Source organism: Diabrotica virgifera, chromosome 5 (genome assembly GCF_917563875.1).
Source record: "Diabrotica virgifera virgifera chromosome 5, PGI_DIABVI_V3a".
Taxonomy (NCBI): Eukaryota; Metazoa; Arthropoda; class Insecta; order Coleoptera; family Chrysomelidae; genus Diabrotica; species Diabrotica virgifera.
In genome coordinates, this window is record NC_065447.1 from 114,687,154 (window position 1) to 114,715,023 (window position 27,870).

At 35.8% G+C, this 27,870-nt stretch overlaps 1 protein-coding gene across 1 annotated transcript in view; it reads right to left on the minus strand.

Annotated features, from left to right (window-relative positions):
* Positions 1-27,870, minus strand: part of LOC126885102 (dynein axonemal heavy chain 12) — a 660,248-nt gene that overhangs the window by 443,989 nt on the left and 188,389 nt on the right. Inside the window, exon 10 of the mRNA XM_050651529.1 lies at positions 9,125-9,343. Coding sequence (XP_050507486.1) covers positions 9,125-9,343 — 219 coding nt within the window. The remainder of the gene's footprint in view (positions 1-9,124; positions 9,344-27,870) is intronic.

Genomic DNA, 27,870 nt, shown 5'->3' on the forward strand with positions numbered 1-27,870 from the left:
AGTGCGGAAAAGAGACTTTCTGCAAGAGTTAGGAACAATATTTTTTCTAAGAGTCTTTAAAAAATTACCAAATCTTAATCAATTAATTTAATTAATATGAAAATACATACACAAATTAATTCTTTGACAAGGTTGTCAAAACCAAACTTTCAATATAATTAGTTAGCATGACGACGATCTTGGTTTCGATGACGATGATTCAAAACGACTGTTATTGTCTACCGATTTGACTTTCGAATATTATGTCAAAATAATTTTATTTCATCGAATTGTCGCGTTAATTTCATTAAAACAGGAACACAATAAGATATATTTGAAATAAATTAGTAAATAATATCTAAATATTAGTTTATTGCATATATTATAATTACTTTAAGGCCATATTAACATATCTAAATTAACACCCGTGCGGAAAAGTAAAAACCGCGTGAGGAAAAGTAACACGCGTGCGGAAAATTGAAACTTTCTAAACTAAAATGCGTGTGCGAAAGTAGACATTTTTGCACGCTCTTAGAAAAAATAGTTACCAGGTCCTTTCTGAAGTACCTACTTAGTTCAAGTAGGTACTAGGTGGGACACTCTTCCGTGAGTCCGTTCCAAGATTACCGTAAATTTGAAAAATGCCCCAGTAACATCGGTTGATGTAGAAAGAAGTTTTTTCATTTAAAAAATATATTGTAATATGTACCTACTCAGAAGCCATAAATTTTTGTTAAAAAATTTTAAACAGCATTTAATCATTTAGTGTTAGCACAATTCGAAGTAATATCATTTATTTGTTAAAATACTTAAATAGTTAAATACCTAAGCTTAGTGTGCAAAATAAATAAAAAATATTAATTACTATAAATTATGAAGATATTTTAAATATGTTTGTAAATAAAACGGATAATACTTTCTGAGTTGTTTAAATATATGTACTTATATTTTTTTATTTTTATATGCATATTTTCTAGATAAACATGCATATTTTTGTATAAAATACTGCATATTTATGCGCATATATCATATGTTTTTATTTGCATATTTGCCTAAGTAGTGATGATGATGTTAATAAGCGGCAAAACAACGCAAAAGAAGGAAAATATATTAAGTTGTGAGATAAAAAGGGATGAAACTGATTGAGGTAGGAAATTTAGCGAAACGTATAAATAAGAGAATAAGAATAAACTGATAAAAAAGAAAATAAGAGAAGCTAGAAAAAGATGGCTAAGTGAACAATGCCAGGAGTTGGAAGAACTAGAGAGAAAATACGACTTTTTAAATGCACACAAAAAGATTAAAGAAATGACAGGAAGGAGAAGAATAACACAGACAGGACAGATCGGAGATACAGATGGCATACTCATAACAGATTTACAACAGAAAATGAACCGATGGATAGAACACATATCACAACTTTTTGATGACAAAGATAGACAAGAAATCTCAAACGAATACACAGATTATACAGGGCCTGATATAATCAGAGAAAAAATAGAATATGCAATCAAACAAGCGAAAAGTGGTAAGGCCCCCGGTCCTGATGAAATTCCCATAGAACTGCTCAAACTTATGGACGATGAATCTATTAAAATACTCTTCGATCTATTTAACACAATATATAGAACTGGAATAATACCTAAGGAATGGCTCTGGTCGACCTTTATACTACTTCCAAAAAAAGGAAAATACAAAGGAATGCAACAAATATCGAACGATAGCTTTGATGAGTCATGCTCTAAAACTATTCTTAATAATAATTCACAATAGGATCTACAGGAAATTAGACGTAGACATCAGTAACACTCAGATGGGATTCAGAACAGGGCTGGGTACAGGGGAAGCTCTGTTTGCAATGAACGTTCTCTCACAAAGATGCTTAGACATGAAGCAATAAATTTACACATGTTTCATTGATTTCGAAAAGGCCTTCGAGAAAGTACAGCATGAACGACTAAGGCAAGTTCTAATAAGCAAAAATATAGACAGCCGAGAGATTCGAGTTATATGCAACCAATATTGGAATAAAACAGCAAATGTGAAGGTTGAGGGTAGGCTAACAGGAGAAATTCATATCCGTCGAGGAGTCCGACAGGGATGTATCTGATAGCCACTTTTATTAATTCTGTATAAAGTAGCCATCTGTCAACAAGAATGTGGTCTGATAATAAATGGTGAGACGATCAACAATATAAGATATGCTGACGATACGGTTCTCCCATCGGGAACGCTAGTAGAACTAAAACATCTCGTTCAAAGTTTCAATATACATGGTGTTTGGTAAAGAATGGTGTGATTTATAATATTTTTTTCGAATTTTAAATTTTATGCAAGTTCCCTATTATGTTAAATAATAGTTTCTGGCTACTACCAGAGGCGTACGACAGGGGAAAGTAAATGGTTGACCCTTCCCAAATTCTACGCCACTAATGAAACTGCTATTTTAGCATAATTTTTAGATTCTCCAATACTTTCTATATAAATAATATACTCTTCATTCGTAACGATAACGTCATTCGTTTTCGAGATATTAGAAGTTAAAAATGAAAAGGCACACTTATTTTGATTAATGTATTATGTTACTTCGTGTTTAGCTTCAAATATCTTGAAAACTAATGGCTTTATCGTTACGAATAAAGATTATGTTATTTACATAGAAAGTATTGGAGAATAAAAAAATTGCACTAAAATAGAAATTCCTCCAGTGGCGTAGAATTTGGGAAGGGTCAACCATTCACGTTCCCCATAGTACGCCTCTGGTAGTAGCCAGAAACGTTTGCTTAACATAAATTAGTAGGGTGTACAGCACCAGCACCACTTAACAAATTTCGTGTTGTTGTCCCATGCCTGTCAGGAAATTTTCTAAAATAAATAAAATAAAATTTTAAATTTGACACCCTGTATTTCGGTTATTTTCAACTTTTGTGCTAAGGTAAGTTAGCTTAAATCGACCTATTTTAACCTCAGGAATCTACAGTTAAGCTATGGCCCATTCTTTACCAAACACCCTGTATACTGTAACAGTTACGGCTTGAAAATTAATTTGAAAAAAACTAAATTTATGATAATAGCGCAATCAAAGAACATCAGAGCTAATCTTGTAATAGACAATACAGCGATTGAGCGTGTGTCTTGTTATAAATATCTAGGTGCTTGGATCACAGACGATACTGATTAAACAAAAGATATTAAATGCAGAGAAATGAAAGATTTATAATATTATTATTAACGAAAGAAATTTTCTTTAACATGATTGTGTTTTGTAAATAAAATTTGCTATTTAAGTGACCGATGTTATGTTAGTGATAAGCCATTAAAAACGTCAACCTCACCACCCAAAATCATCATCAATTGCCCAAAAAAATATAAAAAGTATCAAAAACCTCCACCTTTCACCCTCCGTAACTCTGGAACCGTTGATGTTATAACAATTATTATGTATAGGAGCTTTTTTCTTTTAAATTTTACGTAGAACATTTTTGTATAGAACGTTGTTTACGCTAAAGCATAGTTTTAGAAATATTGACAAAAACGTAAAAAACTACTAATTTACCGACTTCTTCCCCATCTCTTGGTGTAACTTTTTATTGAACAATATGTGCACCATATAGAACAATTTGGTGTTGGAGGAAAACTTTTACTTTGGATGTCTGGGTTAGGCATATTTTTGGACCAATTATACTATACTACCTCCGTAACTTTGGAACAGTTTATTTTAGAAGGATTATGTATGGACCTTCTTTATTTCAAATTTAATGTAGAAATTTTTGTATAGAGGGTTGTTCATGCTAAACCGCATAGTTTCAGGAATATTGAAGAAAAACGTAGAAAACTACGAATTTACCGATTTCTCCCCCCTCTCCCCCTCAAATCGGACTCTCAAAATGGTGTGACTTTTTTATGAACATTATGTGGACCATATAGTACAATTTGGTGTTGGAGGATAACTTTCACTTTGGATGTCTGGGTTATGCCATCTTTTAGATCAATTTTATCATACTATAAATAAGATATTTAATTACCCTACTTTTAATAGTTAAAAAACTGCCATTTTGACACTTATTTGTTAATAACCAAAAGTTTCATTCGAACTGTGACGGGCATTTTTGTATTTATAATGTATTAGGTATACGCCGTGAGCTCGTAGGTAGAGGGGATAGCTGTGACAAGTTTGTAAACCTTTACTGGAAATTTGCTTTTTGACGTTCTGCATTAAGAGTTGGATATTATAGCTTTTAAATGTCTCACGAAAGTTGTTGTATTAAAGAGTGTCGAAATACTGGTAACTGTGTATTCTACAACTTTCCTGTCGCTAAGCATAAGGTGATTCAACAACAAAAATGGATTGATGCAATTAGAAAAAAGTAAGTAAACACAATTGTAATTTTAAAACGGTAGAAAAATTTGAGCTAAAGGATCAGTTAACACACTCTCGAATTTTGACGGTTTCAATTTTACAATCCAATCCTGAAACAAAAGTTGAATGCGTGAAGATAATGACCAATCACAGCAACCGTAGGATGCCGTTAACTGTCATTGTCATTCATAAGTTAATATTTAAGAAGTATTATACTATAATTATATTAAATTATTATTCGCGGTGTGCAAGTACTTGCAGGGTCGCCGAGAGGGATGAGCGGGCCCCGGTAGAAAGTGAAGGGCGGGCCCTCGGCAAAAAGTGAAGAGCGAAAAAATTGTTTAATTGTTATAGAAATTAAATTATTAATAATAAATAAGAAACATTTCAAATATAAATTTGATTTAATTTTGATTATATTTATAAAAATCCACAAGGAAAAACTTCCTGTAGTTGGCTGTATACCATTAATTACAAGTGAAATTTAATAAAAAATTTTCTTCTTGATAAAAGGCATATTAGTTTAAAAAGCCCTAAAGGGCTACAAACATATGAACAAAACGTTTTCGCTCTGTAACAAGAGCATCATCAGTGTTTCAAGAACATGGTGAGCCAACCAAAAAATACAAAGCCTTTCAAAAAACAGACAAAAGTCTTATATAAAAGATAACATCGTAAAATCCAAAGGATGGATAAAGTTCCTAAGGATATAGCCATATGGCAACATATGACTCCCACACGTTGTAAGTGGGTCAAAAGGTAACTAGGTTATTCTGGTATAAGTTCTGTTCTGTTATCAGTTGCCTGCCACCTCTTATAACAGAATGACCTAGTTACCTTTTGACCCACTTACAACGTGTGGGAGTCATATGTTGCCATAGGGCTATATCCTTAGGAACTTTATCCATCCTTTGGATTTTACGATGTTATCTTCTATTATATAAGACTTTTGTCTGTTTTTTGAAAGGCTTTGACCTTTGTATTTTTTGATTGGCTCACCATGTTCTTGTTACCCTTGTAGCCCTTGTTACAGAGCGAAAACGTTTTGTTCGTATGTTTGTAGCCCTTTAGGGCTTTTTAAACTAATATACCTTTTATCAAAAATAAAATTTTTTATTAAATTTCACTTATATTTATAAAAGTTAAAATATTTATAATACAGGTGATTTTCGAGTTTTCCGACCTGCAAAAATGTCTGTAATTTTCGAAAAATGGCATGATTTTTCCAAATCATTCTCAATTCACAAAGTTGATAGGCAGCTAACCGAACCTGTTTCATTGCAGCTATTACCTTATATGCCCATTTTATGCGAAAAAGAAAACTTTCTGCTTCTGCGACTGTCACCGGTAATGTGCAAAATATTCTTAACCCAATAACGATTCAAATTTGAGATGTTTAATTTTATTAAGCAAATCTATTGGAGAAAGTTGAGAGTCACCATTATCCGTGAATATCGCTCTCAAATAAAAAATTTCATCTATCAATTCTTCACTGATGTCTTCTTTATAAAACTCGCGCAAAATATATATACCTACCTATCAATTTTTTTTTAATATTGTCTTCATCTTCATCTCGGAATATCCATAAAATTTTAAATAGCGAATGAATTTTATTTTCAGCATTAAATCTGGTTAAATTGCTTATTATATGACACTATGAAATATTTTCCAGCGAAATATTGCGTCGGGCTCAAAATTATCAGTCGCCTCACTACTAGGCCCAGACAAATCATCAAAAATCTCACATGCTTTTTTCTTTATTTGATGTAAATACTGGATTTATTCCATAATTACTGGTAACTAATTTAGATTCTTCAACATAGATTCTTCTGATTTTTTATAAATCTTTTAGAAGCTCTGGTATATTTTTAATTTTCATATCCATACCATAGTTTTATCTGACTGCACTGTGTAGTACTTGACTCCTGTGATTTGTTGCTTTTAACATTTTAAACTAAATCGATTAAAGGTCATAATATTAAATACAACCAAGTAAAAATAATTAAACGCATTATGGGCATAAAGTGAAGAGCAAAAACGGAAAAAATTACATCTTTGGTCTGGTTGATGCCGGGCCCCGGTAAAATGTATCGGCTGTACCGCCCTCTCGACGGCCCTGAGTACTTGGAAGGGATACGTTAAACGATCGTGCGCGAATAGCGGAGAAATATTGCAACTTTCTTAAATAATTCATATTGTCAATTGAAATTGTCAAATTGACGTACATTTCATATCTACTGTCGTTGAAAAAGAAAAATTATATGTTGCTCCACAATATTGATATGATATGCAATTATTATATGAAGGTAAATTTAATTAATTGTATTTTGCTTGGAGTACTGCATTTTAATAATTAATTTCATTTACTACATACAATAATAATTGTTTACGTTTTAATAACATAACCTGAATCTTATTTTGTCTTCTCATTATTTTTTTTTTGGGCTATGGCCTTGACAATTATCCAGTAACCAGGGCTAATATAATTGGCCAATTAAAAGTGCGAATAAAGTTGCAGAGCGTAGAAGTAGGTTTCGCTTTGCCGAACTTGCACGGTCCCAATACTTTTTTGCAGAATAAATTTTTTCTAATATGAGTTGTCAACATAAACATCAAAACGATAAGCAAAATCTTAAAAATAATCATAATAAATAATAAATTCTGTACTTACTGCTATTAATTATCGATTACAATCCAATTACTTATTTACGTTGTAAATATTACACGATAAGAATTAAATAATAAGTTTGAAACAACTATTATTTGCTTTTCTACTGTCCTCTTTAAAATTCCGGCCGAAATAGTAACACTAGTCAACCGTTAGATGGCGATAGCAGCCATACCAGCGAAACTCACAGAGTATAGGCAACACTTTTTTCTTTCCAGAAAATTTCCGGTAAAAGTTATACTAGTAATCCTGTAGGTAGGTGGCGATACCAGCGAAGCTCGGAGCAGATATTGTACCCAAAAAACCCATTTTTTGTAACCTGGCTGATCAAGTGTCTCGAACATGGTATATTTTTGCCTTATTTCCCTGGCGTACTTGACGAAAATCACTTATCGGAACACTGTCGACCAAATAAGAGATTCTTAGATTTACTTGAGGCTTATTATTAAAATAAAATAACCACATCTTCTAACTTTATAACTGTCAAAACAAGAGGAAGAAAAAAGTCTTGCAAAGCGAAATCCATAAAATAATCTTACCAAATTATACTCGAGCTCTTAAAATTACCGATTTGTATTGACCTCGTAAAAATTTGACATTAATTATTTCATATTATGAAAAAATTTAAATTCAGGATTAAGAGGAAAGGTATGGTTTAAAAAATTTAATATTTTAATATTAATAAAGTACATAGTAGATGGATACTTCAGCAATACTCTAAAAATTTTAGAATTACCAGAGCAAAATTAGCGGACATACAGCATGTTGAATATCCCTACCTTCGACTCACTTTGCAGCAGCTTCACGCCAGCGCGCTTGAGCGTAGTGAGAAACGTTCAACAGCTGTTCCCCTTATCTTTTGTAAATTACTCTGCGATTCAAGAACATATTTGGGTGTGCATCATTTTACGATTTGACAGACAAAAAGAAATTAAAAATAAAAATTGTAAAAAGGTCAACGCGTTTTTTTTAACTGCTTTTTTCAATTCTTTCAGCTGCTTTTTGCATAGATTTTCTTTATACATTTCGTGAAGTAACGCTGTCGAGATATTTTTTGTTTTATTCTTATTTTTTGTTTAACAATAATAAAGATATGTTGATTTTAGCCTCATTTTTACAAAAAAAGTTCGTTATTTTCACTTCTTAGTGATGCCAAAAAACAAAAAATTCGTTAAAACTCGACAGAGTAACATCGAGAAACTCATAGGGTAATAAAATTGTTTTGGATTTTTTGTTTCACATGATCCAATGATGAGTTCTGATGTCCACCCCAAAATCCGTTTTTTGAAGATGTCTTTAAAGATTTGCTACCGTTGGCTTATTTTTCAATACTTTACCTTGAAATTTTTTTAGTATTCTTTGAATTGTACTGAATGTTCGTTTAATTAAAAAAAAAAACGCAAATTTACAAAAATTTTCCTGAAATGTTGATTACAAACCAAAATCCACCTTAACTAATAGGTCTGGATCCCGCGTATGAAAAAAAAGTTGATTAATAGCAAGCTGAAAATTTGTTAATAGGTTAAGGGTGTCTAGTCGGATAAATTTTGATATATGGGAACACTGTAACAGGGGCAGTTTTAATTGTGGAACAGGTTAAAAATTTGGAACGGTCAGACCACGAAAACGGCACATTTATTTTGTCCGACAGAACAGACTTAAACTCTCCGAACAGAGATTTAACTCTCATGCAAAAATCAGACTGCTATTTATCACCTGTCATAATTCCTGTCATTTGACATTCTACATGTTCCACTGATTAAAACGCCCATTTGGTGGTAAATAGCAATCTGATGTTTGCATGAGAGTTTAATCTCTGTTCGGAGAGATTAAGTCTGTTCTGTCGGACAAAATACATGTGCCGTTTTCGTGGTCTAACCGTTCCAAATTTTTAACCTGTTCCACAATTAAAACTTCCCCTGTTCCAGTATTCCCATATATCAAAGTTTGTCCGACTAGACACCCTTAAGCTATTAACAAATTTTCAGCTTGCTATTAATCAACTTTTTTTAATACGCGGGATCCAGACCTATAAATGAAAATAAAAACTATATTAAAATAACCGATATTGTAGACACGCAATAAGCAACCATAGTAGGTAACTATCTTGTCTATACCTTTAAAAAATTTTCCCATAGCTATGTAATCCAGACCATCAGAACAATTAAAAACCACACACTGGACCGCAAGTGCTTTAGCTAAATCTTTTGTTGTTTCCGTTTTTCCTGTACCTGCAGGACCTTCAGGTGCTCCATTTAAATGTAGATGGTATGCTCCAATGAGTGTCCGATAACACCTATCCGTCAGAGGTGTTATTACTAGTCGATCAGTATTACCTGAAATATAATAATATGGAGTAATTGAAAGCGTTTTTCTAAGAATTCTGCTATAGTCAATAAAAATCTTTGCATAAGCCATATTTTAGTAAAAAGGATAAACTAATTATTTCATAAAGCATTAGGTAAGCCTAAAAAAAATGTCGAGACTCCTCAATAATTATTGCTATTATTGTTAATGGATGTTCTGTCAAATTTTTTAAGTTGTTTTTTGCTTATAAATATTGTTGCAACCACTCAGGGTCATTATCATAACAAGATGCACAAAAGGTAATGAAACAAATATACAGACCAAAGTGCAAATACAAAATATATTTGTAGTACAGTCACTGAAGGTTTTCACCTACGATTTCGTTGAATCTCCATCGGTTTTCATGAAAATTGGTGAATAGTTAGAGGATACCTCAATGAACACAAGTGATATGGTGCCAACTTGCCCTATTACCTGATTCATTTACCCTTTACCTTCATAAATTGATAGAAGGATAAATTCTAAGCAAAATTTGCTATATAAAGTTATCAAAATTTTTTCAGTTATTTTTTTTTGGCTTGGACAATAGGGAACTTGTATAAAATTTTAAATTCGAAAAAAATGGTATAAATCACAACAGAACATAATTTAGAACCTGTATCAAAGATAACAAAGTTGTGTTTGTCTTTCGTTTGGCCCCTAAAGACAGGGCCGTGCGGTGCTATGGTGCGGTGAGGCAGTCGCATCAGGCGGCATCACAAGGGGGCGGCATAATCAGTAAAATGAAAATACATCAAAATAATCATAGGAATAAGAAAGGGTGTGCAAAACAGAACATTTGAAAAATATCCGATGGTGTGTGTCACTCGAGTTTAAGGCTAAACCAGACAAGCGATAATAGGTCTGGATCCCGCGTAGGAAAAAAAGTTGATTAATAGCAAGCTGAAAATTTGTTAATAGCTTAAGGGTGTATATTCGGATAAACTTTGATATATGGGAACACTGGAACAGGGGCAGTTTTAATTGTGGAACAGGTTGAAAATTTGGAACGGTCACACCACGAAAACGGCACATTTATTTTGTCCGACAGAACAGATTTAATCTCTCCAAACAGAGATTAAACTCTCATGCAAAAATCAGACTGCTATTTATCACCTGTCATAATTCCTGTCATTTGACATATTCTACATGTTCCACTCATTAAAACGCCCATTTAGTGATAAATAGCAGTCTGATTTTGGCATGAGAGTTTAATCTCTGTTCGGAGAGTTTAAGTCTGTTCTGTCGGACAAAATAAATGTGCCGTTTTCGTGGTGTGACCGTTCCAAATTTTCAATCGGTTCCACAATTAAAACTGCCCCTGTTCCAGTGTTCCCATATATCAAAGTTTATCCGAATATACACCCTTAAGCTATTAACAAATTTTCAGCTTGCTATTAATCAACTTTTTTTTCATACGCGGGATCCAGACCTATAATTTACGTCGCCTTAAGAGCAATAAAATGGAGCGCGAAAAATGGGTCCTATCCTATGTTGCTGCGCGATATTTTACAGCTCGTCTGGCCATCCACTACTCTCACCGTGTGACCAATTTTCGCGCTTCATTTTACTGCTCTTACGGCGCCGTAAATTATCGCTTGTCTGACCTTAGGCTGAAGCATGCCACTCTGTAAACTTAGTTTTAAAAGTAAAATCGTCTTCTTCTACAGAAACAATAACCTTTTTTTGTATTATACCAGAGCTGTACACTTTTTTCTGGTTCTACAAAGCGTTGGGAAGCTCTGAAAAAACATGTTTCACAACTAACTTTAAAACCATTAAGCGATACTAGTAGATGGTCCAGTCGAATAGATGCATTGAAACCTTTAAGATTTTGTGAAATAATATGATGCTTTATTCGAAATAATAGAAGAAGTCAACAAAGATACAGAAACTAAAGTCAAATCACTAGAATTAGCAAAAAATATTAAAAATTATAAATTTATATGCGGTGTAGTTCTTTGGCATGATATTTTATTTTTCATATAAATTCGGTCTCAGTCTTGAAGATGTTGCAACATGTAACTATAAATTTGTCAGATTGTGCAAAAAGGTTTTCAGAAACAATAAAAAAAATTAAAAGCTACAGATAATCTGGCTAGGACCAAACGAAAATTAATGCTAATGAAATTGCAGAAAATCTTGATATAAGCTCCGAATTTCCAGCGAAAAATGAAATTCGAGCCAGGAGAAAAAAGCGTCAATTTGATGACGAAAAATCTATGGATGAGCTCTTAACAGAAGAAGATATTTAAAATAATTTTTTCATCTATATTTTAGACGTTGTCATTAATTATTTGATTGTTCGATTTTCGCTTCTAGAAATTCATAAATAAATAATTTTTTGATGATATTTTTAAATTGGGGGAAATAAATGATAACACACTAAAAAAATATTGTATGAATCTTCATTCGATACTTTCAATTGAAAAAGAATCGGATATACAGGCAAATGATCTTCTAGAAGAATTGTGTGATATATCCCAAATGATAACATAGTCCGTGAAACCCTTAGAAGTTTTGAACTATTTCTGTACACCCAAATGTAGTTGTATCGCTAAGAATTTTATGAACACTCCCTGTCTAGGTAGTGAGTGGGGAAAGAAGTTTTTTAAAATTAAAAATTATTAAAAACTGTTTATAGTATGATACAATTATTGATCCAAATAATGGCATAACCCAGACATCCAAAGTGAAAGTTATCCTCCAACAACAAATTGTTCTATATGGTCCACATAATGTTCAGAAAAAAGTCACACCATTTTGAGCCGTTTTTCGTCAATATTTCTAATACTATTCGGTTTAGCATAAACAACCTTCTATACAAAAATGTTCTACATTAAATTTGAAATAAAAAAGGCACTATGCATAATCCTTATAAAATGAAAGGTTCCAAAGTTACGGAGGTAGTATAGTATAACTAGTCCAAAAAAGCCTAACCCAGACATCCAAATTAAAAGTTTTCCTCCAACACCAAATTGTTCTATATGGTCCACATATTGTTCAGTAAAAAGTTACACCATTTTAAGCGTCCGGTTTGGGGGGGAGGATGGGGGAGAAGTCGGTAAATTAGTAGTTGTTTTACGTTTTCCTTCAATATTTCTAAAACTATGCTTTAGTGTAAACAATGGGTGCGTTCACCAGACCAGTGCGCTACGTCAGCGCTTTGAAACTGTTTAAGATTTTTCGGGTGAACGTCATGTCAATTTAGGCTAAACTTCAACGTGTTGACGAAGCGGTCGCCATTTTATTGAACGTAGTATTTGTATCGCTTCAATATTGAACGTGTTTAAGAAATATATTGTAATGGCGCGATTAATTGAAAATATTTATTTTACAATGGTTTTAATTATAAAGCAATTGAAACTTAGGGTATACATAATTTTATATGCTCACGAAATTGTAAATCTGTGTATTAGGGACAATATTTTCAACATAATTCATATTTACGTGATAATTATTATTTATTTATGGTGGGTCATCCAATGGTTCTGCTCTGCCAAGTCCAGCACAGCCAGCAGCACTAAAAATTATTTCTTGTTCATTTCATTATCAAACATCAATAAAGGAGTATATTATCCACTTTTGAATTAAATTTGTTTAAGATACGTCCAATTTATCGTTGAACGATAAGTATAATAAATCAACAAAAACAACGAATCTCGTTTTAGGGTAGGTTCATAGAACAGGTGGGAACACGAAAAAAACCAACTATGAAAGTGTCAAACGGAAAAATACCATTCACCAGACTAAACGTAGTTTTAAAGCGCTGCAACACAGCTGTTTAGTTGAAACTTAAACCGATTATTTCTGGTGAACGCAGCCAATGTTCTATACAAAAATGTTCTACATCAAATTTAAAACAAAAAAGGTCCGATACATAATTGTTATAAAATCAACGGTTCCACAGTTACGGAGGGTGAAAAGTGGAGGTTTTCGATACTTTTTATATAATTTGGGCAATTGATGATGATTTTGGGTGGTGAGGTTGACCTTTCTTCAAGGGCTTATAACTAACGTACCATCGGCGACTAAAATAGCAAATTTTATTTACAAAACAAAATCCTGTTAAAGAAAATTTCTTTAATCAGTAATAATATTATAAATTGCCCAAGGAATATAAAAATTATCGAAAACCTCCATTTTTCACCCTCCGTAATTTTGGAACCGTTGATTTTATATAAAATATGTATAGGACCTTTTTGTTTTAAATTTCATGTAGAACAATTTTATGTAGAACATTGTTTACGCTAAAGCATATTTTTAGAAATATTGACGAAAAACATAAAAAAACTACTAATTTACCGATTTCTCCCCCATCTCCCCCCCCCCAAACCGGACGCTCAACATGGTGTAACTTTTTACTGAACAATATGTGGACCATATAGAACAATTTGGTGTTGAAGGAAAACTTTTACTTTGGATGTCTGGGTTAGGCCTTTTTTTGGACCAATTATACTATACTACCTCCGTAACTTTGGAACCGTTCATTTTATAAGGATTATGCATAGGGCCTTTTTTCTTTCAAATTGAATGTAGAACATTTTTGTATAGAAGGTTGTTCATGCTAAACCGCATAGTTTTAAAAATATTGACGAAAAACGTAAAAAACTACGAATTTACCGATTTCTGCCCCCTCCCCCAAACCCGACGCTCAAAATGGTGTGATTTTTTCTGACCATTATGTGGACTATATAGAACAATTTGGTGTTGGTGGATAACTTTCACTTTGGATGTCTGGGTTTGGGTGTAGTTATAACCGTGACCCGTCAAAATAGCCCGGTCAAAACAGCCCCGTCAAAAAGCCTCGTCAAAATAGCTCGGACACAAAATAGCCTCGACAAAATAGCCCGCAAACAAAATAGCCCCGACAAAATAGATCGCACACAAAATAGCCCCGGTCAAAATAGCCCCGGCTAAAATAGCCCCGGCTAAATCAGCATCTTAGAAAACACCTCTAATAAAAAGTTTTACCTTTTAACGGAGTACCATTTATTTTAAATTACTATTCCAGTTGGGAAATAAGCCACAATTTACTTAAAAAAATTATTTAATTAACGTTTCGACTACCACTTCGGACGTCGTTGTCAAAATACAAAATATTAATAAATTAAAAAAAATGTTGTTGCTCAGTAAAAAAATTCTTCTAATAATTTAATTTAATCTGATTCATTCATATCGGCAATTCAGACGTACAGTATGGTGCCAATGGAAGGAATAAATTCGTTATTTCGTAAACCCGCGACGTTAAGGAGAAATCCTGAAATAGATCGATTTTTATTTTTAAATAACGATATTCTGTTATATATGTCATACTAGTGACGTCATCCATCTGGGCGTAATGACGTAATCGATGGTTTTTTTTTAAACTGATCGTGTGCTAGCTCATTTGAAAGGTTATTTAATTCTCTATTTAGTATTAATATTTATACATAATTATTATAATAATATTATAATATAACATAATTATTTATACAAGGTGTCCAAAAACTTTTTTTAAATTTAAATTATTTGACAAAAAAAGAAGAATGTATGTAATTTATTTTTGTTTATATAATAAATAAATAAATATATTAAATCTAAATAAAATTTAGATAAAATATGTATATCAGAAATAAACATTGATTTTCGCTTAAATTAAATGTTCAGACATCCAAGAGGCAGAGAAGACAGGACTCGAGTTCTCTGTGTTCTCTGTTCTCTCATTTTTATTTAATGTGGTTAAGATAAACATCTGAATAGAGGATTATTTCATGATGAATTCTGAAGGGAGCTTTTTTGTCGGGGCTATTTTGTCTGGGCTATTTTGTCGGGGCTATTTTGTCGGCGGGCTATTATTCCGCGGCTATTTTGTCTGCAGGCTATTTTGTCGGAGCTATTTTGTGTGCGGGATATTATGTCGGGGCTATTTTGTCGGAGCTTTTTCGACGGGGCTATTTTGGCGGGGTACCAGTTATAACATACTATTACGAAGCTCCAAAGACAAACTAAACTAAAAAATTAGCACTCATTTCAATAGAGTCCTCACTGGCTGCTGCTTTAGACTACACCAATCTGATTGACGAATTTGCCAAAATTAAAGTCAGAAGGGTAAAATTGTAATTTTTGTAAGTGTTATTTAATGTTAATACGTATTTCATTTAATTTAAATTATGTATTTTTTTATTAGCAAAAATCGCATCAGCCAAATTGGCTATTAGCAAAACAATAGTGGCGAACAATAATTTTTATTACATTTGTGTATTTATATATTGTATAAAATGTTAATTGAACTTAGGAAACTCTTTAAATTTGACATATTGCACTGTAGGCCTAAAATGTCACTTAGTTTGTTTGGTATATTGTACAATATGCGCTTTGGCGTTACTGCTGCGCATTTCTCCAATAAATGTTTGACTGTTAACTTTTCTTCACAGTTGTCACATTTTGGTTCTTGTTTGTCGGAAAACACATGACTATTAGTTAATCGCGTATGACCCAATCGGAGTGGCGTTAATATTACCTGGTCTCTCCGACTTGTTGGTAATGTTGGCCAGGGTTTTATCGATTTTCTAATTTCGCGTAGCTTGGCCGATGACACTTTCCACTTTTCTTCCCACATATACCGCACTTTACGTTTGACCGCCGCTTTCACATCCGCACTCGTAAATGTTTTCGTACACTCCGCACTATCACTAGTTGCAGCTTCTTTTGCAGCGTTGTCTGCCTCTTCATTTCCTTGAATTCCAATATGGGATGGTATCCAGAGGAATATGATAATTTTTCCATTCAGCTGAGCGGTATGAACTTCTTGTTTTATTTTGATGACCAAAGGATTAGTTGGGTAGACATATTGGATTGACTGTACCGAACTTAGAGAGTCTGTGAGTATGATATATTTGGTATTACTGGATGCATTGACAGCAAGGGTGGCCTGGTATAGAGCGTATAATTCAGCAGAGTAAATAGAGTACTCTGAAGGGAGTTTGTATTTATTTGTTGATGTTGGGGTTATGACTGCAGCACCAGTGCCTTCATTTGATTTAGATGCATCGGTGTATACATGTGTATACTCCTTGTAGTTGTGGAGTATATCATTGAAGCCGGATTTGATTAACTGTGGGTTTGTTGAATGTTTATCGAAAGAAATGAGGTGTGTTAGGCACTGAGGGTTCTTTATTTGCCACGGAGGAATTGAGGACAGTTGGGAAGGAAAGCATTCCGGGAACGTGTAGTTTAATTGATTTAAGTAGCTTCTAATTCTTGCGTAGAAGGATTTGGCCGTTCTTGGTTTATTTATGAAGAGATTTGGGAACTTTTCTGTAAAACAATTTTGTATAGTAGGGTTTTTTGAGTTACACCTGATTTTTGCGGCGTATGCTACACTTAAATAAACTCTTCTGTCTTCTAAGGAGGGTTCTCCAACTTCACAATACAGACTTTCGACTGGTGTTGTGCGAAAAGCTCCAGATATTATACGTAAAGCGAGATTGTGAAGACTGTCCAGTTTTTTTAGCAGCGTCTTAGCCGCTGTAGAATACACAGTAGACCCATAATCTAATTTTGATCTGATTAATGTTCTGTATAACATTAAAAGTGTTTGGCGATACGCACCCCATTCTTTATTGGCCAGAGTTTTTAGAAGATTTAGTCGCTTGTGACAAGATAACATCAGATTTGTTATATGAAGTTTCCAGCTTAGGGTTTCTTCGAATGTCATGCTCAAGAACTTAATTGACGTTGGACGCTTTAGGTTTTCATCACATAGTCTTAGGTTGGGGATGTTTGTGACGTTTTTCTTTGAAAACAGGATGAAACGAGTTTTTTCAGCGGAAAAACAGAAACCTGTTTTTTTGTGACAAGCTTTCTAAGTCTTGTATAAAGTTCTGTGTATGACGAAATATATTTTGTATATTTTTACCTTTGCAAAAAACTACAAGATCATCTGCGTAGACTCGTGCCTTTACAGGCGATTTTAGGTTTTTGAGGATATCATTGATTGCCACTATGAAGAGGGTAGGACTTATAACCGAGCCTTAAGGAATACCATTTTCTGGATACATTATATCTGATGTTATGTTATTTGTCCTAACTCTAAAAGTTATATTTTGAAGGAAATTTGTAATAAAGAATAGGCTGTCACCTTGAATGTTCCAACTATGTAATTTTTTTATTATATAGTCGTGCCAGGCTGTATCGAAAGCTCTTGATATGTCAAAGAAAACCGCTAGACATTTACTCCCTAGTGCGAATGCTTCAGAAATGTCACTCTCCAAATCTATGATATTATCTATAGTTGACCTTTGGTCTCTAAAACCACTTTGTTCTGGAATAATCAAATCTTGTCTCTCCAAGTGCCATCTTAGTCTATTGTTAGTAATCTTTTCTAGTAACTTACACATGGCGCATGTTAAAGATATGGGTCTGATATTAAGATATTAAGTTCATGACTCTATTCTTGAGAAAACTCACTTTCAGTCTCTGATGCCTCAGTATCCGAGTAAGCCATCTGTAAATGCTTCATTAGTTTCTTTCTTATTTTTGTACATCTAACTTTAATCGATCTTTGTTTGAAATACGGGTATATTGCTGTTAGCATTTTCACTAAAGCTTCAAATTCGCTAGTGTAGTTTTTTATGATGCTGACTGGGTCCTGTGCACCATAAACATTTTCAAATAGATCGGATATTTGATCAAAATCAAGAACAAATGAATGGTTTTGCTCTGAGATGAATGCCTTGGTTGGTTCCATGAGTACGTGAGTTGGAGTCTTTCCCTTACTTTTCTTTGGTTTTTTAGCTGGAGCAACATTAGGTTTAATAAACGGTTCAAGACTTTGGTTTTCTGAATTAGCATCTTGCGCTAGAGGAGGTGTAACAATGTCATCCAAACTGCGTTTTGAGCTATTTTGTGTAGACTGGGTTGTATCTATATTGATAATGGGTTGTGAGGTTGGAGTTTTTGAGGGGTTGGTTGAAAGTATTTCGGAAGGTGTGGGTTGGGAAGATGATTGGGAGTGGGGGTTTTGGTTATAATTTTCAGAAACTGCTTCTTGGATTGTTTTGCAATTTTCTGCAGTGTGGCCTGGCCTTTTACATGAAAAACAGATCAAGGAATCTTGTGCAAAATAAATTCTATAGTTGGTGTTATCATAATTCATTAATATGGATTCAGGTATTGGGTCAAGCGGTGGTGTGATAAAAATTTGTCGTCTAAAACTATAAATGTGGTTGAATTCCGGCAAACCGGCGCTTATCTTGAGAAATGACATGGGAGACATGGATTGAAGGCCCAATTTTTCAATTTCTTGAATTAATACAGCATGCGGAATGGAGGGACAAGCGTTTGACAGAATTAGTCTTTGTGCTGGAGTGATTAGTTTGCGTGCTTGGACTTTCTGGTTATTAATTTCTATGGATCCTCCATAATTATTCATGAAATTTTCAACAACATTTTTGTTTGCAAGATACATACACACTCTGTTGTTAGAAAGCTTTGAGGAAAATAGGATATTTTTAGGCTCGATCAACTTTCCTAGTGAAATCAGGTAATCTTGAAGTTTAAGGTTTTCAATGGATGGGAATACAATGGCTTGTTCTTTCGTTAGAAATTGTTGTTCAATCAAAGCAGTAGAATATGTTTTAGTAGTGTTTTCCATTTCGGCGCTCCTGTAGTCACAAGTCCCGGCAGTTGGATTTGACATATTTTCTTTATTATTTAAAACTAAGTAAATCCTGAAATACGGACCTGTCTTACAACAGGTGATTTTATCATGTCGTTATAGATAGTCCTGTCGCCAGGGGGGGTACAACGGCCTCCTTAATTCAGATGGACTTACCCAAGTTTTTTTTATATATTTTGACCCGCAGAATACGAATTTTTTGGGTAACAGTTTATCCGGATGTCGATAAGATTGTTATAGACAAAGAACTTGAGGAATTACATAACAGCGATTTCTCGCAAAACAAAACATCTTTTTGTATTTTTTGGGTCATTTTAAGCAAAAAATATTCCTACAAGTTTTTTCGTAGAATGCATAGTTTTCGAGATAACCGCGGTTGAACTTTCAAAAAATCGAAAAATTGTAATTTTTGAACCCTAATAACTTTTGATTAAAAAATAAAGTAGCAATTCTGCTTACCGCATTTGAAAGTTTGAGTCAAATTATATCGGTTTTGATTATTTGCATTGCTAAAAATTTATTATTTTATTGTTAAACAAAGCTATAAACACCTAGTATGTGAGTGATGTTTTCTATGATTTCTCATTTAAAATCGAATGAGTAGGTAGAGTAGCTACAAGTGCAAGCGAGGCAATTTCTACGTAGCATGCGTTAAAACGTATGTATTAGGCCCAGGAAACACTATGTGTTTATAGATTAGTTTAACAATAAAAAAATTAATTTTTAGCAATGCAAATAATCAAAACCGATATAATTTGACTTAAACTTTCAAATGCGGTAAGCAGAATTGCTACTTTATTTTTATTCAAAAGTTATTCGGGTTCATAAATTGCAGTTTTTCGATTTTTTGAAAGTTCAACCGCGGTTATCTCGAAAACTCTGCATTCTACGAAAAAACTTGTAGGAATATTTTTTGCTTAAAATGACCCAAAAAATACAAAAAGATGTTTTGTTTTGCGAGAAATCGCTGTTATGTAATTCCTCAAGTTCTTTGTCTATAACAATCTTATCGACATCCGGATCAACTGTTACCCAAAAAATTCGTATTCTACGGGTCAAAATATATAAAAAAAACTTGGGTAAGTCCATCTGAATTAAGGAGGCCGTTGTACCCCCCTGGCGACAGGACTAAGATAACGAATAAACGTGTTTAGGGTTTTTTGTATCAAACCGACTTCTGATAAATAAGAAATTCCAGTGAAATGACTTGGTTTTATATAATTTTAAAGAGTACTTACGCACAATAGTTGAACGCACTATAATACACTTATATATGCGAAAATAAAATTTTTTTACTCATTAGCTACTATCTAAATAACTATTTTGTTTGGAGCGGACAAATACGCACTAACTAGTATACCTGCCATGACCGAACTCTCTAAATTATGTTTTGTTTTTAAAATAAAAGTGTGTTCATTTTGTGCAACTGCACTTAATAAAAGTAAAAGTTAAGTTATGTTTAAGGGACGGCATTTCGAAGACTTGCATCATATTGAAAAAATGTACCGCACGGCTCTGCCTAAAGCAAGCAAGCAAGCAATTTGATTCAACCCGACATGTAGGAGATGTCCACCCTATCGAAAAAGTACATTCGGGTGTAACAATTCGTTGGGGCGAGGTGTTTTGACCCGAGTACAAACAGGGATCACCCCACCTAGCTCCAATGCTCCAGGCCATCCCTTCCCCCCCCCCAATAGCACGCTGATGCGCGATGGGGGCACAACTATCGTAGCCAAATGCTCTTCACAATGGAATCCTGGGTAATAAGATTCCATGTGGTACCCTAATCGAATGCAAAAAACTAGCGTGAAGCGCTCTATGCCTTTATCTTCTTAATTACTTATCCGCGGAACTAAAATTGCTTGCTTGGGTCCCAAGTCATTGTACCGAGCCCCATTGAGCTGTGTCCAATGACTTGTTGCTCGAGTTTTTTTGGGTGTTTTTTTTTTGGTTTTTATATTTTTTGGGGGCTTACGCCTTTTTTGTATTTTATATATTTTTTTGGGGGCTTACGCCCTTCTGTATTTTTCTATTTCTGACTTACCTTAAAGGTGATCGTGGTATTGGACCTACGTGTGTTACGTTTTCTTCGGCACTTGTTTTCGAGCTACGAACCGTTCACTGTTTACACTATTTTATTTATTTATCCCCCTTTACAATATTTGTTGCTTTGGACGTTTGTGCTTCCACCGGTGGAAAGCGTCGTACCTTAGCATCTCTCGCAGTATTGGGCTTGGATGGTGTTCCTGTTCTGCAAATTTTACCCTGGCCTTGTCTGTCATCATCTCCGTGACTCTTACTTGCTGTAGTTCTCTGAAGAGGAATCGCTCGGCAACGCATTTTGAGACTTTGGCTGCTTCTCTTAGGCTGTTGTTGTGGACCGCCTGTATCTTCTTTTTTGTTGTGTTACACACGTGTCCCCATGCGAGAGATGCGTACGTTAAGGTGACACAGTAGCAATCAACAGGTAGCGAAAACGCGTTCCAAGATTGCGGCTGTAATTTTGAATATTTTTTCGAGATATTTGGCACACGTATTCGTAATATAATAAAGAATGGCGGTACAGAGCCCAATTTGAAAAATATATTAATATGTGGAAATTACTCTGTAATTAAATACAATATTAAAAAACGAGCCTGTACCGCCATTAATAAGAACAAAAAAATACACTTTCTTCAAATAAACTTTTTTATCCGATACCTAGATTTTGTGTCATTTTGGAACTACTAATGAAATAAAAAATTTTAGTAGTTCCAAAATGACACAAAATCTAGGCATCGGATAAAAAAGTTTATTTGAAGAAAGTGTATTTTTTTGTTCTTCTTAATGGCGGTACAGGCTCGTTTTTTTAATATTGTATTTAATTACAGAGTAATTTCCACATATTAATATATTTTTCAATTTGGGCTCTGTACCGCCATACTTTATTATATTACGAATAAGTGTGCCAAATATCTCGAAAAAATATTCAAAATTACAGCCGCAATCTTGGAACGCGTTTTTGCTACCTGTTGATCGCTACTGTTTCCTCTTAATATCGGAAGTATTATGCTATTTATGAGCCTTATTTTAGTCTTCAATCTTAGTTTACTTCTCTTTCCTGTTAGTCCTCTGAGTGTTGCTCTTGTTATTTTGGTTTTTTGGACTGTGGTTCTACGTGTTTCTTGAAGGTTAATCCTTTGTCCATGATGACTCCTAGATATTTGGCTTCGTCTTTCCACTCGATGGGGGTGTTCTGCACAGTCAATTGTTCTTCTGGCTGTTGTCTTCCTTTCTTATATAGTACCGCTTGCGTTTTCTCCGAGTTGATGGCTATCTTCCACTTTATGCTCCATTCTTCTATGTCTTCTAACGCTGTTTGCAGGTTGCTCACTGCTATGTCTACATTTCTATGTTTAGCCGCTATCGCTGTGTCGTCTGCGTAGAGGCTCATAATGGTACCGGAGTTCTAGGTACGTCTGCGGTATATATTGTGTACAGTACGGGTGACAGGATGGCTCCCTGCGGTACCCCAGCTTCCGGGCTCCCGAGCTCGGACAGGACTTGTCCTATCCGAACCCTGAAGCTCCGGTCGCCCAAGTACGAAGAGATCAGCCTCGTCATCGCCCCGCTGTACCCATAGCCTCGCATTTTATATATGAGTCCCTTATGCCACACTCTGTCGAAAGCCTTGCTTACGTCCAGGAATGCTGCTCCAGTGTACTGCTTATCGTTTGAAACCAGCTGCTATGTACTCAGTTAGTCTGAGTACTTGTAGCTCACTGGAGTGCTCTGCTCTGAATCCAAATTGAGCTTCTGGGATTATCTCTAGTCTGTTTGTTTCCGCTTGCAGTCTTCTGAGGATGATTCTTTCCACTATTTTGCTGATCGCTGGGAGTAAGCTGAATGCCGTTCTGCGGGAACGTATGGTTTTTGCCAGGTTTTGGGATCATGATAACATGGGCCTCTTTCCATCTGTTTGGGAATCTTTTGTATCTTAATATCGCATTCACTATGTTTGTAAAATACACTATGGCTCTTCTGGGAAGGTATTTTAGGGCTCTATTTGATATTTCGTCTAGACCAGGCGCTTTTCTCGGTGAACTGTTTCTTATATGTTCGTTTATTTCTTCCGGTGATGTTGGGGGGATGATGTCTTCTAGATCCTCTGGTCTTTCTTCTTACTCTTCGACTTCTTCTAAGAAGTCGTCGTCCTCGTCTTCATGGAAGTTTAGCCTGCATTCACTTTCGAGTGTGGACCTCATCGCCTCAGCTTTTTCTTCTATGGAGTATATCATGCCGTTTGCTCCATGTAATGGGGGGATGGGTTTTCTGTCGCTTCTTAGCATTTTCTGGAGCTTCCAGACGTTTTTCATGTTTGGGTCTGATTCTTCCATCTCTTGTACGAAGTTGTCCCATTTTTCGCTGCGGTGTAGTCGAAGAGCCGTCTTCACCTCTCTGTTTAGTGTATTTGCCCAGGTTTTAACTACTCTGTTTCTCGTTCTTCTTTTACTTCTTGTGGTATGCCTTTGAACCTTCCCGTATGGATCTCGACTTCTACCGTTGTGCTGTTTCTAATCGCTTCTTGTATGATGTTTTCTATTTGTTCTGGATCGTTTATAGTTGGCACTATGTTTATTCCTTCACTAACTAATCTTTTATAATTTGTCCAGTTTATTTTTTTTTAGTTCTCTTCCGTTGATTTGTTTTTTCCCATGTTCCTAGTTCTAATAGAATGGGGTTGTGGTCTGTGTTCCCTTCGTCTAGTGTGGTTAGTTCTGCTTGAAGTCCTAGGTTCTTTGCAACAACGATGTCTATATGTGTGGGTAGTCCATTTCCTGGGAAGTGTGTTGGATCTTCTGGGTCCATTGCCATTGTATCTTCGTTATTTTCTATGTAGCTGTTTAATAATCTTCCGTTTCGGTTCGTAGCTTTATCATTCCAGTTGGGGGATCTCGCATTTAGGTCTCCTATTATTAGTGTTGATTCGGCGATGTTTAGGAACGCCTCGAGGTCTTCATCCATTAATGGGTCTTGCGGTCTTACGTAGGCTGATGTTATTCTGACTGCGCCTTGCCTCATTTTCACTTCTATTGTTGTTGCCTCCATGTTTACTAGTGGTGGAGTCGCGAAACTTGTGTGTTTGATTCCCTTCTTGACTAGGATGGCTGTTCCTCATGATCTTCTCGTGTGGTCGTTCCTATATACATCGTATCCAGGAAACTTTAGATTAAAGTTGTTGGTAAGTTTGGTTTCCTGTATGGCTACGATGTCCATCTCGTATCTGTTGGTGATTTCGTCTAAGATGTTCTGGTTTGTTGTTATGCCACCCGGATTCCAGGAGCCTATCCTCAAGTATCCCCTTTCTGTCAGCATTACTTCTGTGCCTCCCTGGTACCCAATATCACTTCTTTGACTACCTTAGTCACTATGTTGGTGACCATTCTGACTAGGTAGTCTTCGTCTGGGATCGCTGTGGAAGAAAAACCGGCGTAGGAAACCCCGGTTGCTTGCGGTCGTCTTTGTTGTTGTGCTTGATGTTGTGGCCTCCTTGGTGGTGTTCTTCCCCATGTTGGGCACCTAGGGCATCCTCGGTAGCTGACTGGATGGCTGCCTTTGCAGTTAGCGCAGGTTGCTTTAACTTCTCTGTCCCGTTTGCACTGTTTCGTTTGGTGGTCTTCACCGCACTTCACACACTTTGGATCTTTGTGGCACGCGTTTTGGGCGTGGTGGAAGCCCTGGCAGTTAAAGCACTGCGTTGGTCCGTTAGACTTTCGTAGGTCCTCTACCACGACCTTCATGTGGCACAGGTTTGTGATTCGCTGGGCATCCTCGACGTCCTCATGGTCCAGAATCAGGACGAACATTGGAAGCTGTCTCTTTGGGCCGGCTCTGGTGGACATGTTTTTCGCTGAATGGCAGACAATATTAAATTGCGCTGCCATTTCGTTTTTTATTTCTTCTTCTGTGGTATTTGTAGGTAACCCTCTTATAACCACTCTGGGATTTCTATCCTCGTCTAACGGGAAGACTATCCATTGTAGCCTTTTGGTTTTGTCCTTGGCTTCATATGCTTTAGCATAATCTTCCACTATCTTAACCATGTTCCTATAATCTTCGGGGCTTTTAGTTTGTATTAGGGTTTCCCTACCGCTCTTGGAGATCTTGTTGATCGTTATGATCTTTTGCTTTTGGGCAATGCTGAGGATGGCCCCTGTCTCGTTCACGCTCTGTAATTTTATTACAGGCAGTTTTCGATGATGTGTTACCTGTTGTTCAGGCAACTCTGCGGTATCTTCATCTTGGTTGGTTTCCATCTGACATTCTGACTCTGAGACGTCTCGGGGCAGGCGCACCATCACCTGCGCTCGTAGCCGGATGGATTGGTTGGACTGGACCTTTTGGCAGGAGTACTTCTATTGGGGGTGACTTGGCCCTCATCGCATTATTGGCTTGACGATCCCATGTCGTCGATTCTTCATCTTTGGAGGTGGATGGCAGTACCGGGAATTCTTCTTTTTTATTCGATTTTTCAGTCTTCTTTACATCGGCGGTTGGTTTCTGCTTTTCGGTGCCATGCTTCTTGGCTTCAGTTTGTGGCTTCGGTTTGGGCAGCTTTGATGGTTGCTGTTGCTGGGATTTCTCAAGGAGCTTGCGTGTTTCCTTCAATTCCTTTAGGAGGTCATCCAATCGGTTTGACATCTTTGCCATCTCGTCTCTCTGTCGCTCGATTTCTTTATCTTTCTTCGCCATCTCTGCTTCCCTCTTCGCCGTTTCTCGGGCCATCTCTTCTTCCCTCTTCGCTGTTTCTCGGGCCATCTCTTCTTCCCTCTTTGCCATCTGGTCACTCATCTTCTTCAGCATTTCCTTCATGCTTGCTAGGTTCTCGTCCTCGCTCTCGGATTTCTCGGTCCGAGTTCTTTTCTTAGTGCCTCTGCACGCCACATCTACCTCATCCTCTTCCATGTTCTCTGTTTCGCTCTGTTTGTCTTCGCTTCTCTTCGTCTTCTTTGATTTTCTGGGCTTTTGGAATTCCCCATCTTTCTGTGACCGCTGGTCGGTCGAGTATCCGTCGGTGTCGAGGACCTGAAAAGGATTAGTACTCTCTATTCGAGAGTCCTCATGTGTCGGCGGGGTAGGCGCCTTGGAACGGGGGGGTGACCGAGATCTGACTGGGGACATCGTGGGGTTTGGGGGCGAATGGTCCTAATTTTAGACGAAGCCTTTTTGTCTGCCGACTGGCCCGGTGTCACGTCGGCTTCAGGGTTGGCTCCCTGCACCAAATCGCGGTTGTTCCCGTACCCAGACAGAACCGGGTACGGGATCCTCTTGACTTTCTCGTCCTACAGACCTAGGGGCCGGGGCTGCCCGATGTAGATTCTAAAAAACTACACCTTGCAGTATCGATACCCTTACGGAGGCACTGTAGTATCCCGTAAATGGGCTCACGTCGAGCCCGCTTTTGCTTCTTCCGCTAGCCAATCTCTAGCTGTAGCGTCTCAGAGAACTTATAAAGATAAAATTCCCTGAGTTCACCACATCCAGTAGACTGGCTTTTGCCTCTCCTTCTTGCCTAAGGCTTTGAAGTGCACGGTTTCCCTACCACGCTTACATTCGTGGTACATTCGTGGTGTGGAATGAAAATTCCTGCTAGCCGTGCTACCTCTTCCACCGTTGGCTCCTCGTCGACTGCTAGCCTTGGAGAGTGAGTATCGCTCAACTGTTATTGCGCTTACATTCGCAACTGAACTAAAAAGTTCACAGTTGGGCTACCCCCACCTCGTTCGGCTGCTCTCGCTGTTGCTTCGCTCCGCTCGTACGTGTAGCTCCTCCAGTGTCTGACACCGGACTGAAACTAACTCTCTTTGACTCTTTGGCTCTGCCTAAAGACGACTAAAAATTCAACTTATACCGGCCACCCCAAAACGCGTCGTGACGTCACAGGGTTGTATATTTACGTTCTACACCAAGTGTATATATAATTTTAAATTAGACATTATAAACGTCAGTAAAAAATACAGTTATTGACGTTAAAAGTGTTTTTGATCGTTTGAACTATTCATAGAAAATTTGGACTTTTACAAAATGGTTTTATTTTCAATAGTAAACCTTCTTTCCTTTCCTTCAAAAACTGTATCAAACTCCAATCTCAACAAACTGGTATATATTATTACGACGACATACGATAAATGTCATTAGAATATAAATATTCTTCCTTTATTCCCCGACGACGAGCTGGCCAAATACCCAAGTAGGTGGAGGCCAATAAACTAAAGAAGAAGAAGAAGAATATACGTAAATATAACCATAAACAGAACCACATAGTCAAACTCTGTGACGTCACGGGTCATTTGAACTATTTTAAGATAAGGAAGACTTTAAATTTGTACTTTTAAGTTATTATGAGTTTTTGAAGCGTGAAATTTTGTAATTCTCATTTTTATACAAGACTGAGCATTATTATGTAATAAACAAAAATGTGCAAGTTCCCTATTCAGCCAATCTTAATCAAAAGTAAATGTATTAAAGATATTGCCAATTAGTGAAACATGGATATTATAATAATATCACAATTTGTTACTTCTTATTTTACCTACAGCTAATGTACATACTATGTTAATAAATACTATAAATATATTATACTATCAAGATCACATAGTGTATACATGTGTATACATTTTTTGCAAATAAAAATCTTAATGTTAATATTTAAAATAATTGCATTCTTTTTTTTTATCACTACGATAAGATGTCAACCCGGTTCAACACCTCAGAGGTTTCAATCCTCTTAGTGATTTGTTTTTCTTTAAATTTTTTTTCTTTAATTTTTTTTATACTTTTTTGTATTGTTAGTTATTATCTTATTGAGGATAGTAG